Below are 17,871 nucleotides of genomic sequence, written 5' to 3' on the forward strand. Positions count from 1 at the left end.
TCCTCCGAGGCGAATCTAGCAAAGGGGCATGCACGTTTATAATATTTTAAAAGTTCAATGAATTTCTTTTGGGGTTGTGTATCCCTAAAAACATACACAACCCCAAAAGAAAACAAACCAACCCATTTAACAAAGGGAAAATTTTACTTTTACTTTTATCATTATTCATGTTTACTTAATTGGAAAATTTTCAAAAATACCTAAGTACAAAGTACTAGGTGATTGTCTGCGAATCACAAATATAAATATTGTACAAACATATATATTATCTATACAGTGCCATAGATTTTGAATATAATTAAAAGCATTAAAAATATAATTTGCAATTTCAAATAGTTTAAAAATCTAAAATCTTAGTTTTTAGTAGCATGAAATTTAGCGATTCAATAATATTAACTTAACTCACTAAACATTATTTTATGTAGTATATGAATTTTCTAAAAAATGATCAACATTATTACATTTCTATAATTTTGACAATTAGTTACCATAAATTATTATAATATCATTTATGTTATGTGACAAGTGATATTAATTGAATATAGACTTACATATTTTAGATCTAGTTAATATAATTAAAATTAAAAATGACTCAGCCAATCAAATTGTTACTTTTTTTTTTTGAAACTTTCAATAATTGACACACATAATCACAAAGTCACTTAATTGACTTTTTTATTTGGTATCTAAGATGATTTTTTTTAAAAATCTCTTTATGATTGACGCCTAAGAAAAAATTAATTAAGTTACTTTTAATTTAATATATAGAAACTTTTTTCTTAACTCTCTCTATGATACCTAAACAAAAGTCACTTAATTGACTTGTCATTTAATATATATGAGAATTTATATTTTATAAATGTTTAATAAACTATGATAAATAATTTACAAAATATGACAAACTAATTTTGTAAGCCATGATAGATAATTTCATAATGTTTTAAAATTTATATAAATAATTTATAAAACATATATGAACACTACAAAATCATTATATCGATTTTAAAATTTTTTGGGCCATGGAATGAACAAGGAATCTGCGTCAGTACTCAGTAGCACATTACGTTCACTACAAGATAATGGTGATATTGCAATATATTTTCTGCAACGTTGTCTTCTTTTTGAAATTTGGTAACAGATTTTACCATGTTTTTGCAATCATAAATACATATCAACAGTTAAATATAAATTCACTGCAAACCAATGACAAAAAAAAAATATTTACAAAAATTCGTTGCCAGATTGCAAGTTTTTTTACTACTTATAAAAGTTTTCTTGCAAAATTCCCATGAAAAATTCAAAGAAAATGAGATGTGGCTTTTTGGAAAAAGGAAAGATAGTACCATGTTTTAATATGTGACAGTTTATCACTCTATTTGCAACATCTTTATGTATTTTAGTATTATTTATTTTCGATTTAAAAGTTATATATATATATATATATATATATATCCCACTTAAAATAATTTTTTACATATTATTTTATCAATATAATTTTGACCAGAACTACATATTATTTCATCAATATAATTTCGACCAAAGTTTATTAAATTTATACTGAATACCGAAAACTTAGCTAACTGAAGTTAACTAGATTTTCAACTTTTTTAGTTATATAGATCTTAATTCAAGTTTCACTATATATTTTTGACAATTTGTTGAATTATAATTCTAAAATATCATTCTGTTATGATGAAACAAACAAGCTAATATATCATTTTTATTTATAGTTGGGTGTATATCTCCACGCCAGAACTTTTCTAAAATAGGATAATACCAGCATATACGTGAACTTAGGGATATGAATCTTAATCAATTAAGATTTTCTATTTTCTCTGTTCTTTATAAATATGATTTCTTAATTCTTTTTTATACTTGTGGAGAATTAAGTTTCCATGTTCTGCTTCCTCTTCAACGAAACAGAGATTGTGAAACTAGAATAACACGTAACGCATGCCAGTTAGTTAACGAAGGTAACAAACAAGACCTTACTTCAAAGTGTTTAAAATAGGTAATTTGGTGTATATTTTATATTTTTTATTCTCTGATATTCATTTAAAGATTTTACCATTACTTTTTTTGTTCAGATTCAGGAAGAACCCTAGTCCATGTGCTATAGGATGGAGAAAAACGGAGTCAAGCAATCAATAGATGGGAGCCAAATCAACATATGTTTCCTGAGTTTCCAATCCATCAAAAGAAGAAAATATAACGATGTAGAATTGTTCATTTTTCTTAGAAACATGGTTTTAATGAATTGTTCAATATTTTTGTAACATTTGATTATTTAATAAAAACAGTTATTTGATTAAATCTTATTTTTATTTTTATTATTTTAAATTTGAAAATAACCATCACATTTGAAATTATTGTGAAATAGCAAATATAATTCCAAAACAAATACAATTTAACAAATTCGCATTAGTATGTAACAACAAACTGTGTGAGTTTAGAATTGCAAAGTCTGTTGTAAAGATACAACAAATTTGAAAGACAAATATTATTGCATTATTACGATGGATTTTGCAATAAATCAATCCATTGCAAAATTTGCAATATTTTAGCAACGAAAGGAATTTGCAACAATCAATCTGCAACATTGTATAATTCATTACGTTTTTATTGCAATATACATTTGCAACATTATATTGACCTATTGCAATAATTTTTCCTTCTTATTTTCTTGTAGTGGTTTGCAATAGATTGTTCTCAACTACGAAAGATAATTTCATCACGAGAAGAATGACTTGCCTTTGAAAACTACATAGAGGACACTAAACTCCTCAAGACAAGTTTTTAACCACTCGGAGATCATTCATATACTTCGAACACACAATTTGAAGGCGGACATTCTGGCACGCAGTGTTAGGAAGCAACCATCATTTGTCGTTCATATGGACAAAGGATAAAGATTTATCATTTTGGTACGCAGAGTCTTAATTAAGTTTGTGTTTTGATGACAAAGAAAAATATAAATTATTTTCTATTTATTGTTTATATAGTATATAAATATAAAAATAATATATTAAACATTATTACATTTTCTATAATCTTGACAATTAGTTATCATAAATTATTATTTGTAATATCATCTAGATTATTTGGTAATTGATATTAATTAGTTGTACACTTACCTTTTATTTTAGATCTAATTAAAATAATTAAAATTTTAAAATCTCTCAATCAATAAAATTATAACAATTAAAAAAAATGTAATGGTTGACACCTAAGCAAAAGTCAGTTAAGTGACATCTCATTTAATATATAGGAGGATAGGATTTTATTGAAGAGGTAAAAGACCTTTATATATTTTCTTTATAGATAAATAAATAAAAACCATTATTTAAATAAAATTAATTAATAAATAAAAGATATATTTTTATAGTTTTCAAATTATACGTTTTCAAATTTGAAATTTTTCTAATTTCTTTTTCAAAATGTTTGGAATCTCTTTCAAACCTTTTTGATATTGGAAAATTCTTTTTGAAACTGTTTTAAAAAAATTAGATTTTAATTAATTATTTATTTATAAAAAATTTAATCTCGACCCTCCAAAGTCCTACCCTTCAAATCTAAATCCTAAGTATAGATTAGTTAAACTTATGATTATAAGTGTCTATTTATGTTTTAAAAGTAAAAGTAAATGTGTTAAGATAAATATGAAAAGTGGTACTATAAAAGTGGTAATTTAATAATTTTTCTTTAACAAAATACAAGTATTTTAAAATTTTCACTCTTTTAACAGAACAACTTAAACACCCTAGTCCATTATTTTCCCAAAATTTTGGTTTATTATGATAACATTTAGTTGCTTATCTCCTCTATTTCTGAACAAAAAAAAATCAAAAACTATAATTTTTGAGGAAAATTGAAGATATAACAAAATTTTAAAACTATTTTTCGAATGCATAAAATTTATGTTCCCTCATTTTCCTTTAATTACTCTTTAATAACGAAAATAAAAAATAGTTTTGAACCAAAAAATAGGAAAAATAGAAAAACAAATCAGTTTTATTAATTTAGAAATATTTTAGGGAGACAAATATAGCAAGAGACATTTTTTTTTTTTACTTTTCTAATTATATGTATACACACTAAGTGTGAGATACATTCTTTATGGTTGATATCAAAAATACATTTTAATTAACTTCATAATCATGTTTTTCATCTTGTTGTCACCTTTTTTGTTAGTAAAAATATTCATCTGTCGACCACTATCACCAACATCACAAGAATAAATAATCAAATTTAAATTAGTTTTAGTGTTTTTTTAATATCAAAATCCTTGATCTCTTTAAAGTAATACTTTTCTCAAAATCTCATTTTAGCTTCCTCAATTTAGTTTTAAAAAGTTCCGAACACCATAATTGTATATTATGGATTCTTATACACATGTATATCAATTAGTTTTAACTTTTCCGAATCAATCTAAATTAAAACCAATAAGTTGATTCAATTTTTAGTTGCTTGTTAACAAAATCTGTGGATGTAATTTTTGTTGGGTTGAATCAAAAGATTTGATTCGATATCCACATAAACACTCATCCAAAGTTTCTCCATCCATATATTATCTAGAGAAACTTGGAGTTGTATACACAAAACTAATCATAATTAAAATCTACCTTTACGCTATTTTTTTAATCCGACCAATGCTGATACAGCTCTACTTTCATAGTTCTTTCTAAATATTACTCTAAGATACTTTTTTCAGTGGTTTAGATATCAACAATAAATTTATGATATCATATCTCTCTCTCTCTCTCTCTCTCTCTCTCTCTCTCTCTCTCTCTCTCTCTCTCTCTCTCTCTCTCTCTCTCTCTCTCTCTCTCTCTCTCTCTCTCTCTCTCTCTCTCTCTCTCTCTCTCTCTCTCTCTCTCTCTCTCTCTCTCTCTCTCTCTCTCTCTTGCTCGTTCTTTCTTTCTTTCGCATTGTGTAATTCATATGATTAGTCTAAATCCAAATTCTGGAGTATTGATTCTTCTGAATATTTTTCATGTGAGTGTTTTCCCAAAAACCTTCTACTTCTTTTATTTTGATGTTTTCGTTGGTATAATCTTTGTATTTGTTTTTACTTTTTAATATTATTTGTGAGCAATTTATTCCTTTTGTTCCCAACTGTGAAAGTAGTTTGTTTCGTTACTGATGAGATTGAAATCTTAGTTAGTTTTGTTGCATGGTTTGTTTTACTTCTTTGGGGTGGTCAATTATTGTTAGCTTATGATTACAAATCAAGTTGTTTCTTTGTGTGTAATATTCTTTAGAATCCTTGAAATTTTAGTGGACATTTCTTAGTTCTTACAAATGGAAAACTCTGATTTTTGTTTCTATATGTGTATTGGTAACAATTCGAAGGTTTATCTTTTTTTTTTTTTTTTTTTTTTTTTTTTGAACAACAATTCGAAGGTTTATCTATACACAACATTATTTCACTATATTTTAGCAGTGAATTTTGTTATGTAGATGATGTAAGTAACAACTTGAACCACTCACTATGCTTTTGTTGGATTTGAATTTCTGTGTTTTCTGGATAGTAACTCATGTAAAAAAAAATGAGACTTGGTAGATCTTGATGAAGAATGTTATGTAACTCAGTATTCTAATCATAAATACTTATGTACCATCTATATAACATTTGAAACAACATATATTTAGATAGTTAGCTGTTATCAGTATATTTAATTGATATTGTCATCACGTTAACAATAAACCTCATAAAGTATATGTTAATATAATTGTTAAAGTATTTTATACAATGTAAATGTATAATCTTTTTGTTATATGATAAACAATAATCTTGATAAATATTTGGTTAGTTATTAATTGATAAATGTTTGGCTAGCCGGCATACAAATGTTCATGTTAGGTACTACAAATTAATTTACTGTTAATAATAATGTTCTCTCATAACTCATTATGTTTATGTTATTGCAGATTACACAGAATTATACCTTGTAACAAAATATGTGGTTAAAACAAGAACATACATTGATACATTTGTGGCCATTTACTATCAATCTTCTTTGCAATTAGTAGTTTGAAGCGTTATTCTATATAATAGTAAATATCTATTTTTAGTATCAAACATTGTATCAACTAACAAAAACAAATATCAGATAACAAACAATGTACCAGCTAATAAATCATGTATCATGCAATATACCAGCAAAAAACACATATATCAAACTATGTATCCGGTAACAAGCTATATATCAGCTAACAACAACTATTTTGTTTTAAAATGATTATCAATGAAAATTTACATAATTATATTTGTATTCTTTATATATCTTACATATACATACTTGTGTTATATAACAATATTATTTGCCCACTAACGGTATATGTATCTTAAGATATTCATTAAGAAACTCGTTATATGCCTACTTGTAAATCTTATGTACTAATATATACAATGTAAAGCCTAATAACATATATTTTTGTCAACCTAATAACATATACTTACTTGCATTATATAATTTGTTTTAGTTTAGGAGTTATTAGTTAGTATACTAAATTGTGTATAATCTCGTTAAAACTAATCTTATCCTTCCTAACAGCTCCAAATCTTAAATCCAAATAATTTAGAATGTAATTTTATATATTTTCTGATGTCATATAATCTAATAATGTATATTTGTATTGCATTCTCTAAGGTTATTTTTACTCGATAACATTTTATTTTTTTGCTTTAATAAATGGAATAGTTCAACAATATATTCAGTGTAGCAATAATAATATAGTCTTACGATCAGAAAATCATATAAATATCTTTCGTTTAAAACACACCATCATATAAGAGATATCTCGTAGACGCCACTTGCCTAATTACATGGCTACTATAAACAATTATGTATTAAATCCCAGTCCATATCTTTTTAGATCCACGTAAATATATTTCATCTGTATATGTAACGTTAGTGAGGAATAGTATTGTCTGAGCAATGCCAAATTCTACAATTTTTTGAGTTTTTTAAAGCATATGTGTATTTACATAATTTTGGTTGCTTTTGGGTATATTAAACTAATTGCCTGTATTATTTTAATATGAGCTTGCAAACTTCTTTATCTTATTTAAATTGTCTACTATCTCTAGATATTTATTAACAATATAGTATTCACAAATTATTACACAAAGTATCCATCATTATATATTTACATATATTAGCTTTTACTGCATCAATTTTGTTTGTCTTGTCCATGCCTTTTCTGTCTATGGCTAAAAAAGGAGATGATGAAATTGGTGGAAGAAGATATGCTTGAAGATTTGATCATATGGATTCTAAGGAAGAGATATTGAGGCGGCAGCTACAATGTAATGAAATCTTCAAAGTGGAAGAAGGATGAAGAAGCGATGTAGTTTTGATATGATGTAATAAGTGTAACTTCGTGTTCATTGTCCGGTTTGCAGTTAAAACCGAAAACATGTCCACACAAACTTATATACAACAAAATTTCATACAATTCCGTACAAAATTTTCATTCATAGGCCGACACCCCAATCCCTAATTATAAATTTTATGACTTCTCATGTAGTTTATCATATGTTGATTGGAAATTAAACTCATGTATCTACCAAATGACATCTATATAATTCATATAAGGTGTGTCCACTAAATTGAATCCATATGGACATGAATCTGACTACCACAAACCTATCCACCACGAACATATTCACGACTCTCTTGTTTCACAAAACATATATTCACCGAAAACTCTCCAATACGTTAATAATTAGAATTTAAAATTTCAAAAAGATAAATATATACATATGGATATTCAAATAAAAATAAAAAAAATATTTTATCTCAGACCTATATTTATAAAATATCAAATAATGATAAATCAAATATGTTGAGGTATAAAAAATTGATTTTATCTGAAAAAGCATTTGTTGTTAAAAAAATTTTACATAGAGAAATACATTAAAAACCAAAAACTTTTCCCATTAATTGCTTATTTCTCAAATATTAGTCACACTATGATTACATTCTAAAGAGTCACCATTTTTTTCTTTTAATCGATCAAAGGCTTTATTGTCTACCAAACCAAGTTTGTATAAGAAATTAGTTTTTTCCGAAAATATTGTCTTCATTGTAAGACAAACTCGTAAGATATCTTAATATGTAACATTTTTCTTAAGGAAATTATAAATTATTATAAAGATATTCAAGTAATGTTATTTCAATAGCAGCTTCATTTTCTAAATAAATTGACATAATAGAAACTGTATTTTTTGTTTATTAAAATTAATAATATAACTTTTATAATATATTCGAATTATCTTATAGTATTTTAAAATAAATAAATAAATAAATATTTATTTTAATATATATATATGTATATATATCCTATGTAATTGTTGGTATGCATTTGGATTTGAATTTTGTTGATGTATATTATGGATGCAACTGAACTCTTGGATCCGATTTGAAAACAATTAATAAGTCGAGATAAATAACGGGAAGACTGATCAACTGTGCGCACGTGAGTATGAGAGGAGTTGGCACGTGCGGAAACCAGGTAAGGGCCCACTGCTCCGCTCAGCTCCTCCTTTGAGTTTTATAAACGTTTCTAGGGTTTTACGAATTGGGGTCTCCTCTCCGATCTTCTCCGCCAATAATATTAAACAAGATCGTCGGAGGGATTGACTTGTATTCCTTTCCGTTTGTATTTCGAGAGAAAGGGGTTTAGGGAGTTGATAGAATGGAGGAGAGTTTAGTGGACGATATAATAAAGCGGCTGTTGGAGACTAATAACGGGAGGACGGTGAAGCAGGCGAAGCTACTTGATGTGGAGATACGCCAGCTCTGCTCTGCTTCCAAAGACGTTTTTCTCAGCCAGCCTAATCTCCTCGAGCTTGAGGCTCCTATCAAGATTTGCGGTACAAAGATCAATGATGCTTCCTTTTTTAATCTCTGCATTGCTTCTTGTGTTGTGTGTTTTTGATAAAGTTCAAAACTTTATCATCTGTAATGGTTAAGCTTTGTAAGTAAGGAAGCTTAGCTTTACTTGTGAGCTATAGGTTATGTTGCTTGTCACTTCAAGTGTTATTGACGATTTTAAAGTTTATATATTTATGAGCAGGTGATGTTCATGGTCAGTTTCCAGACCTCTTGCGATTGTTTGAGTATGGTGGCTATCCTCCAGCTGCGAATTACTTGTTCCTCGGGGACTATGTTGATCGTGGTAAGCAGAGCATAGAAACCATATGCCTTCTTCTTGCCTACAAGCTCAAATACAAGCTCAACTTCTTTCTTCTCAGAGGCAATCACGAATGCGCTTCAATCAACCGTGTTTACGGATTCTACGATGAGTGCAAGAGAAGATATAATGTGCGCCTGTGGAAGAGTTTCACCGACTGTTTCAACTGTCTGCCTGTTGCTGCTCTCATTGACGACAAGATTCTCTGTATGCACGGTGGACTATCGCCTGATCTGAAGAGCTTGGATGATATCAGGCGGATTCCTCGTCCTGTTGATGTTCCTGATCAGGGCGTCCTTTGTGATTTGTTATGGGCTGATCCTGACAAAGAAATCCAAGGCTGGGGGGAGAATGACAGAGGTGTGTCTTATACATTTGGTCCTGACAAAGTGGCTGAGTTCCTTCAGACTCATGACCTTGATCTTGTGTGCCGAGCTCATCAGGTAATATTAGGATGCGTGTTGATTCTTACGCAGAGGCATGTGGTTTTAAATAAATCAATTTGTTACAACTGATATCGCAGGTTGTAGAAGATGGATATGAATTCTTTGCAAAGAGACAACTGGTGACAATATTCTCTGCACCTAACTACTGTGGTGAGTTTGACAATGCTGGCGCAATGATGAGTGTTGATGATAGTTTGACATGTTCATTCCAAATCCTCAAGTCAACTGAGAAGAAAGGAAAATTTGGATACAACAACAACGTTCATAGGCCAGGAACACCACCTCATAAGGTGAAATACTATCTCATTTAAATGCGGATGGTTTTCTCAATATTGATTTCAAGTTTAGAATGTTTTAACTTTTTTATTTGGCAGGGAGGAAAAGGTGGTTGAGACATTCATATCAATGGGGTATCAAGAAAAGAGTGAAGCCGATGGGTTCGAGCTTAATAGATTAGATGTAACGTAGTTGATTTGAGGCAGCACCTTTTGTTTGTTTTGTTGGATTGAAATTTGAAACAAAGATTTTGGTTTTGTTAGATTGTTTTGTAATGGTTACCGCATTTTTTCAACTTAATAAAGTTGGGCTTATAATCAAACTTAAGATAACAATGCAAGATTGTCATTAAAAGCCCTCTCTCGAGGGAGAAGAAAAATGTAAAAAAACACCAACTTGCGAGCTCTTCTAGTACACTACCAAAACGTTTTCTCAAACCACAACGAATCCACTTGAAAAACCAAAAGAAACTTCAGAGATTTTTGACAAGACCAGTATTTAAAAAGATCATCAATACTCCCATTTCTTAAGCTCCATGCCATCTGGTGGAGTGCTCTCCACTTTCTTAGTCCCAACCTCTTTCCAGTTCGTAGACAGCACTGTCCCATTTGACTCCGCCTATCCACCAACACAAAACGTCCCCATTATCATCAGGCAAAAGGACAAAGTAAAAGTTCTTTAACTAAAAGAGGAGACTGATAGCTCACAAATGATTTGTTCATGGCTCGCCTCATGTCCTCATCAGCACTCTGGTATATATCGCTGAAAAACTTGTTCATAGCTGCATCTCCATCTAGCTTCTCATCCTTCTCCTGCATATTCAAACGCGATGAGCAGATATAGGATAACAGCAAAGTGAAGCAAAGCCTCTGGAGCTAAAAGAGGAACCTGTTTCTTCACTTCAGCTTCTAACTTGTCCCAGTCTTTAGCCGGCTTAGATGATGGGTAAACCGGCCTCTGAGAAACCGCTGCATATGAACAGAACAGAACATGAGTTCGATTCAGCTGTTTGGAATTTGAGAAAATAAACACTGTAAACAAAAAGGTTGCAGGGTAAGAGAAACCTGATGCAACATTGGGTTTAGGCAGAAGAGCTTGCCCTTTGCCATATTCAAGGGAGGCCCAAGTGACTATCTCTGCTTTTGCAAGACGGATCTCAACTTTGGTTGACAATACTTCATACCTGCACTTCTCTGGTATTATCTGAATAAAACCCATGAAGAATGGTTTAGTAAAAGTATGTATAAGAAGTAAGTACACCACAATTTCACTGGTCGGATATAAAAATTACCTTCCCAAACAATCTTGGCTGGAAGTGATAAGCTTCCTCTCCAGCAACATCAATCACAACACTCAGCTGCACAAAACAAAACCAGAATTCAGTACACAATGTCAGATAACAAAGAGAGATAGGTTCTGACGGCAGGATACTCACAATCTGGTCACCAAACTCGACATTCACGTTCTGCTTTGGTATTCCTTTAGCGAAGATTGTCACCACCACTTCTTCCGGCTTCTGGTAGAACTCGTGTCTGTTAAACCATCCAGTTTGAAAACAAAAAAGTTAAAAAAAACGAAAGCAACACTTCTGATAAGTAATAACTAGACAACCTGAACATGGGTTTGGCAGGCGCTGCAGGACTCGGAGAATCAGCTGCCGTTGCTAGTGGTGGTGTGGTAGAGCTTGAAGGCAAGGTGGGCGGCATCTGCTGAACCAAATCTTTCTCTTCTTCTAAAGAAAAACATCATAAATCTAAGAGCGTAAGGTGCAGAATCGTTTAGCACATTCTCTCTTAAGCAGTTAAGCTATGGAGTTTGTGTAATATCATGTTATGATGTTATAGAGAAATATCATCATGTTATGATGTTATATACAGTCCAGTTTTTATATAGTTTGTGTAATACCAGCAATGTGAAGATTGCATTCATCGATCATCTTGTTAAACTTTGATTCATTTGGTGCAACGGAAGCCCCCTTTTCAAGGGCTGCTTTAGCAGTACTGTATTCCTCCAGCTTCATACAAGCAGTGCTGCAAAAATATCAGAAGGTGATGGAATTATGATTCTTAATCATGGTTATGTTCATTAAACTCTATAGAGAGAGATGATAGATGACGAAAAAATCATACCCTTTTCTGAGGTACGCTTTAGCCAGCGTCGGCTCCAACTCTATGGCTTTGTTGGCGTCTGCAACAGCTTCTGCTCATTGAAAAAAAAAAACACAAAAGACACATGTCAAATCCAAGAATCTAACAGCAATTCTACCTTTATACTAATTACTTAAGCAAGAAACTGATGCACAATTTACAGTATAAATCAATCAATCAAGATAACACCACCTCGCAAAAGAACCCTAAAAATCAAGTTTGGTTCTGCTTATGAACAGATCGAAATTATGCAAAAAAAGAAGAAGACCTCTTTGGACGAAGAATCGTCTGATTAAAAGGGAAGGAAGAGTAAATTACCGGTGAAATTAAGGATTTTGATGTTGGCCTGAGCACGATCGGCGAAGAAGGCGGCGCAATTGGGATCCAAGTCAATGGCTTTGGAGTATAAGTCAACGGCAACGTCGAAGTCGTCATCTAAGAAGGCCTCTTTGGCTTTTTCCGCTAACTCCTTCGCCATTGATTGGATTTTCTTTTCACTCTTTCGAGGAGACGAGACGCACAAGACTGACTAGAGGTAAAGAGACCACACGATCCTTAGACTTATGAGTTTATGAACCGTTCCTTGCTTTTTTGAGTTCAAACGTTTTTAATCTCTATTAGTTAATTTTTTGAGAGTACTAAATTAAAATCTTTGACATGTTGACCAAAAAAAAAGAGTTTTTATGCTAATGTTTATTTTATTAAATAAATCGTTTTAACATTTTGTAATACTGTGGTCTTTATCAATTGCAAAATGACGAACAAAGGTTTCTTAAATGTATCATTGTTGTTAAAACAATTAACATATTATATCTTACTTTAATTATTTTAAAAATCTCATGTATACAAAAAATATATTAAGTTTTGTGACTGACACAAATCACCAAAACCAGATAAATAGGAAAGACCCAGTAAACAACATAAAAACTCACAATATATTTTGAATTACACTATTATTATTGACTCTCCAGAAATGATTTTATTTTCTACTTCTATAAAATTGTGTATTCGTTCTTGTTTCCGTACCACTAATATAAGTTTTGTTTTTTTTCTTAACTTATTCTAGAAATTCGATGAATTACATAAATGTCAAATTAAAAGATAGATATTTGTAAGGATCAAGTAACATATTAAAAACTATTTGCTTAAAAAATAATTTGTATACATAAAAGTATATACATTAGAGTAAGCACATAAACAAAAACCAATAATTTTTTTAATTACAATCATTTTATGGTATATAATTAAAATTTAGTGATATTGACACAAATATATATAGTATATTTTATTATAAATATATATTATTGACACTTCCTACTCATATGATTTTATTAACATTTGTAGATTTATTGTAACAGAAATTTAAACCGTTAATTACAAAAAAATAATGTGAGATTTTTCAATACAAATTTCAAAATTAAAATATTAAGATCTCAATAATTTTAAATGCAAACTTTGAAATTAATATATTTATATATTAAATAATTTAATTTAAAGGATATATATATATATATATATATATTCATTCGACGAATTTAGTTATTCTATAGTGGTGTATATGTTGTAGGTGTCAACTAATGATCTATATTGACGATATATAGTTTTTTTTTTTGAAACCTATTGACGATATATAGTTACAAAGAACAACAATGGTCTTCCCAATATATTATTTTCGTTTAGTGATAAATTTTTTTTATAGTGGATCTATAATAAAGTTTTTGCTTTATAATAATGATTTGAGGCAGACTGTAAGTTATTTAATTTCTAGATAATAACTTTTTAGTCTAAGGTTTGTTCAAAGTTATTATGAAGTTGACATATAAGCAATTAAATGAAATTAGGTGATGACACATCAGCAAATTCATAATGTAATCAGTACAAAATTGTGGTTACAACTTTTTAAATGATATGCAAATAATATACAGGAGATGAGATGTTTTGATTGATTAAGATCTAGCTTGTGATACTTCTAAAATAGTTTCAACATAATTTAACATTTAATTTAGATACTGTTACAATTGTTACAGATGGCGGTTGTGAGTATGAATTTATGATATATGATAAAAAGAGTGTACTATACATGTTTCACATGCAACTAATAATACAATTATACTAATCAACTTATACAAGGTTTATAAAAATTTCTAGTTGTTTCTCAAGATCAAACTTTTGTTTCAGAATTACAAAGTTATTGATTTACAAACTTTTGTTTCTTATTTTTACAACAGTTTGACTATAAAAGGTTAAAGAAATGTGTAATCAAGCTCATGGATGTAAAACAAATGTAACATAGAAACCCATTTAGAAACTTTATTTGTGCATCACAATTATGCATCCCATGATGAATTGTTAAATGTAAAACCACTTAGAACCGTCATTATTTTATGGTTCTGGTTCAGCTCTTCCATGATTTGGTTTGTTCTGTTCAGCTACTTCATTTCCTCAATTTGGACCGTAACAACCTGGACATTAATGTCAACAGGCTCAGCTTCAGTCACTTCTTGGGTCTCTTCTTTAATATCACTTTTGGCTTCTTGCATATCTTTAATATGGACTTCTTGCATATTTTCAATATGAGCTTCTTCCACATCTTCAATCTCCTTCCCCCTGGCTTTAGATCCTTAAAGAGAATCAGAATAGTGAACAAAATATGAACATCCCACTTAGGTAATTCCACCAAACCTAACATTTGGCCGTACACGGCGAAAATGAGCCCGTCTATTAAACCTAGATCCTCGGCGATTTGAACAAGACGATCTACTGATAAAAAATACTTGTATATCGACACGGAAGAGAGGCATAGACACCAATCTCCATCTTTCTTGAGGAAGTCCACTTACCATCTTCATCTTCGGGTCCTATATCTCCATCGATTTGGACCATACCAACCTCAATCTGGACATGAATGTCAACAGGTTCTTCTTGGATCTCCTCTTCAACATGGACTTCGTTCTCAACATGGACTTCTGGAGCATCTTCAAGTTGGGCCGCAGGCTCAAGATTCTTAAAGAGAATCAGGATAGTGAACAGAAGATGAACAGCCCATTTAGGTAGCTCCACCAAACCTAACACCTGGCCGTAGACGGCGAAGATGAGCCCGTCGGTTAGACCTAGATACTCCGCAATATGAACAAGACGATCAACCGACAGAAGATACATGTAGATCCACAACGAAGAGAAGCATAGAAACCAATCACCATCTTTTTTCAGAAACTCTCTGTACAAGAAGAAGATGTTGAAGAAGATAACGGAGCAGATTGTTTTCACGATCGCAAACACATCATTCCTGAGAAATGCTCTGAGATTGATTCTGATGTTGGGAAGGAGAGAAGGAAGCAAAGCCAACAGCATCACAGAGATGAAGACAACACCAATTTGAAGAACAGTCCATGAAACGATGAAGGAAGTGAAGGTCTTTGAGGGTATGATGCAGAAGAGTGAAGCAACAAGGTAAACAAAGGCCTGGATTCTTGGCTGGAATAGCCTAGCCTGAGCAATGAACAGGAGAGTATCCTGCCACATTATGAAGCCAAGGAGAGAGAGAGAGAGTTCAAGGATGAAGATGATGAAAGATGGTGAAAGAGGAAGAGAGAGCTCTACAATGAAAGATTGAAGATGATAAAAGAGAAAGAGAGAGTCAGTTAACTGTAAGTTAACTGTCAGTTAGAGTCTTATAGAGATAAAGATGTGATATTCAAGGGTTATAGGAAAGAAAAAATCCCGAGGGTCGCAAATGAGATCGCTGCAGGTTGTTGTTCAATTTGTCTTTTACATATGTATAACAATGTTTAATACGTACATGAGACTTCTGACTCTTTCTATTTGTTTTCGTGTTGCCTTAGTGTACAATCTTTTGAACACGGATAGGGACAACTTCAATTTGCACATCTGGTATAATCTAACATACAACGAAGGCTCAAATGATGGGCCTTCAACGTTGCTTCAAGTTCCCGGCTTGGTCAATCTGGTAAGACGAAATAACTATGTACTCAAGAGATCCTCATCATTGCATCTTCAATATGCTATATTCCATTGTGTGCTGAGAAACAAGAGCGTCTAAGAATCATAGTAAAAATGCATGGACTAGGAGATGGTCCTTAAATGGATGATTTCCTACGCTTATTTATTTTCCATATCCGTGCTGTACTTTGTATGCCTTGTGGTATTTGGGTTAGCAATAGGTTCAAGACATCAACTGGTACAAAAAAAAAGGAATATGATCAAGAACATGTTGGAATTAATGGGCTTCCTCTTATGTCTAACTTGTAGTTGCTTCTTTCATATATGTGTTTTTTATCTGGACTTGTTGACTCGTTTCTACTCCAGTTTCTGATTGAAGACTCATCATTTCCTAGTAAGTTATTAAGATTTACTTACAAGAACGTTATTTATGACACTCGTTTATGTGTTTATCTCACAGGTGACCTCATGCTGGCTTGAGCAATCGAATCAAATGGATCCGATTTGACACAATACTGTTGTAGGATCACAAACAGCAAGATGCAGAATGGTTAGACAGCATAGCAATCGGCTTATCAAGAGATACACTAAACAGCAATTATCTTACTTACTCTTGGAGAGCAGAGCATATTTTTGCAGAAGGGACACCTCAGAAGCTAGCTGATCGTTTCAACTATGGTTGAGGCCTTGTGAATCCAGATAGAGCTGCAAAACCTGGTTATTTCTATGACTTAGCCCTGAAGACTCTGTTCTCCATATGTGCTCTTGTGCTTACAACGAGTCATTCTCTTACTGTTGTCGTTGGGCATTCAAGTGACCCGTGACGGCAGAGATGTTAGTGTTTTCTAAAGTAAGAGTCTTAACATCGAGATATGTTACTTATACTCTTCAAGTGATTCTTCTCTACATAATAACGTCAGGGTTCCTTACTATGATGAGATATGAATATCCCCAAAAAAACCATATAGTTATTAGTTAAGAACTGTTAACTGTTGTCAATTATATACAAACCATATAATTAACATGCTTTCAACTGGATTTGGTACACCAAAGAGACCGATTATCGAAAGCAGCAAGGTTTGTGAACCACACGTAAATAATCTAAGTTTTCAATTACTTTGTACTTGTATTTATTGACATCTATAATTTTATTTCTTGACATTTTTTATTTGTATTTAATGTGCGATTTCGACTTCAATAAATTTTGACGTCTATAACTGAGAGATTAATATTTTGACGTAGTTTTAATAACACGAGATTCTTTTTTGTTTATCAAAAAATATATTAAGTGAAATTGAAATTTGAAAGTACCTTATATATTTTTATTTTCTAATCTGCATATACTTTATTGCCAACATATGGGGAAATATGATCACTTTTAAAAAATTAAGTGGATAAATTTTTTCCTCTCAAATAATAAAATTTTGAACAAAAATTGTTACTAAATTTTGAGAAAGATAAATTTAAAAACCCAATCAGACCCGTATTTCATGCCTAATTTTTCAATGAAAATATGGTCACTATATTCATAATATAAGTATCTATTTACTACCCTTGATTATATGTTACATACATTAGATTTTAGTTGATAAACTAAATAAATTCAAATGTAAATAATACACGTGAAACTATTTATAGTTAACTCCTGAATTTTTTTTTCTAAATCATGAGGACTAAAACATATTATTATATAAAATCTAATTTAAAAAATATTATTATACACAAAATCTTTGTTATTATAGCAACTGTTTAATTTATTTCATTATAATATAATAATTATTCCTTTTTATATAACTAAAAATTACAGATTTCATTAATTTTCTATTGCTATTTTTGTGGGA

General features: G+C 30.7%; 2 protein-coding genes and 1 long non-coding RNA gene across 5 annotated transcripts; 2 read left to right on the forward strand and 1 right to left on the reverse strand.

Annotated features, from left to right (window-relative positions):
* Positions 1–8,568: 8,568 nt before the first annotated feature.
* LOC108828018 (serine/threonine-protein phosphatase PP1 isozyme 6) lies at positions 8,569–10,245 on the forward strand. Of its 3 annotated transcripts, XM_018601562.2 has the most exons (5): positions 8,569–8,881; positions 9,085–9,394; positions 9,542–9,644; positions 9,725–9,937; positions 10,022–10,245. In XM_018601562.2, the coding sequence occupies exons 1-5, from the start codon at positions 8,704–8,706 to the stop codon at positions 10,037–10,039; spliced, it is 822 nt and encodes a 273-aa protein (XP_018457064.1). In that variant the 5' UTR covers positions 8,569–8,703; the 3' UTR covers positions 10,040–10,245. The 3 variants fall into 3 exon arrangements, with proteins under 3 accessions (XP_018457064.1, XP_056850649.1, XP_018457063.1); XM_018601561.2 differs by having other exon boundaries at positions 8,572–8,881; positions 9,085–9,644; XM_056994669.1 differs by lacking the exon at positions 10,022–10,245 and having other exon boundaries at positions 9,085–9,644; positions 9,725–9,958.
* A 1-nt stretch (position 10,246) lies between these two features.
* On the reverse strand, positions 10,247–12,674 carry LOC108828015 (protein SGT1 homolog B). Its single transcript, XM_056994668.1, has 10 exons — positions 12,389–12,674; positions 12,053–12,122; positions 11,829–11,953; positions 11,535–11,655; positions 11,359–11,455; positions 11,215–11,280; positions 10,988–11,126; positions 10,812–10,891; positions 10,631–10,735; positions 10,247–10,541 (listed from the first exon to the last, which is right to left on the reverse strand). The coding sequence occupies exons 1-10, from the start codon at positions 12,546–12,548 to the stop codon at positions 10,434–10,436; spliced, it is 1,071 nt and encodes a 356-aa protein (XP_056850648.1). The 5' UTR covers positions 12,549–12,674; the 3' UTR covers positions 10,247–10,433.
* A 3,130-nt stretch (positions 12,675–15,804) lies between these two features.
* LOC130499404 (uncharacterized) lies at positions 15,805–16,962 on the forward strand. The gene is made up of 2 exons (XR_008938259.1): positions 15,805–16,037; positions 16,491–16,962. It is a non-coding gene; the product is annotated as an uncharacterized LOC130499404 (long non-coding RNA).
* The last annotated feature ends 909 nt before the right edge of the window (positions 16,963–17,871 follow it).

The sequence above is a fragment of the Raphanus sativus genome, chromosome 9 (assembly GCF_000801105.2).
Source record: "Raphanus sativus cultivar WK10039 chromosome 9, ASM80110v3, whole genome shotgun sequence".
In the NCBI taxonomy this organism is placed as follows: domain Eukaryota; kingdom Viridiplantae; phylum Streptophyta; class Magnoliopsida; order Brassicales; family Brassicaceae; genus Raphanus; species Raphanus sativus.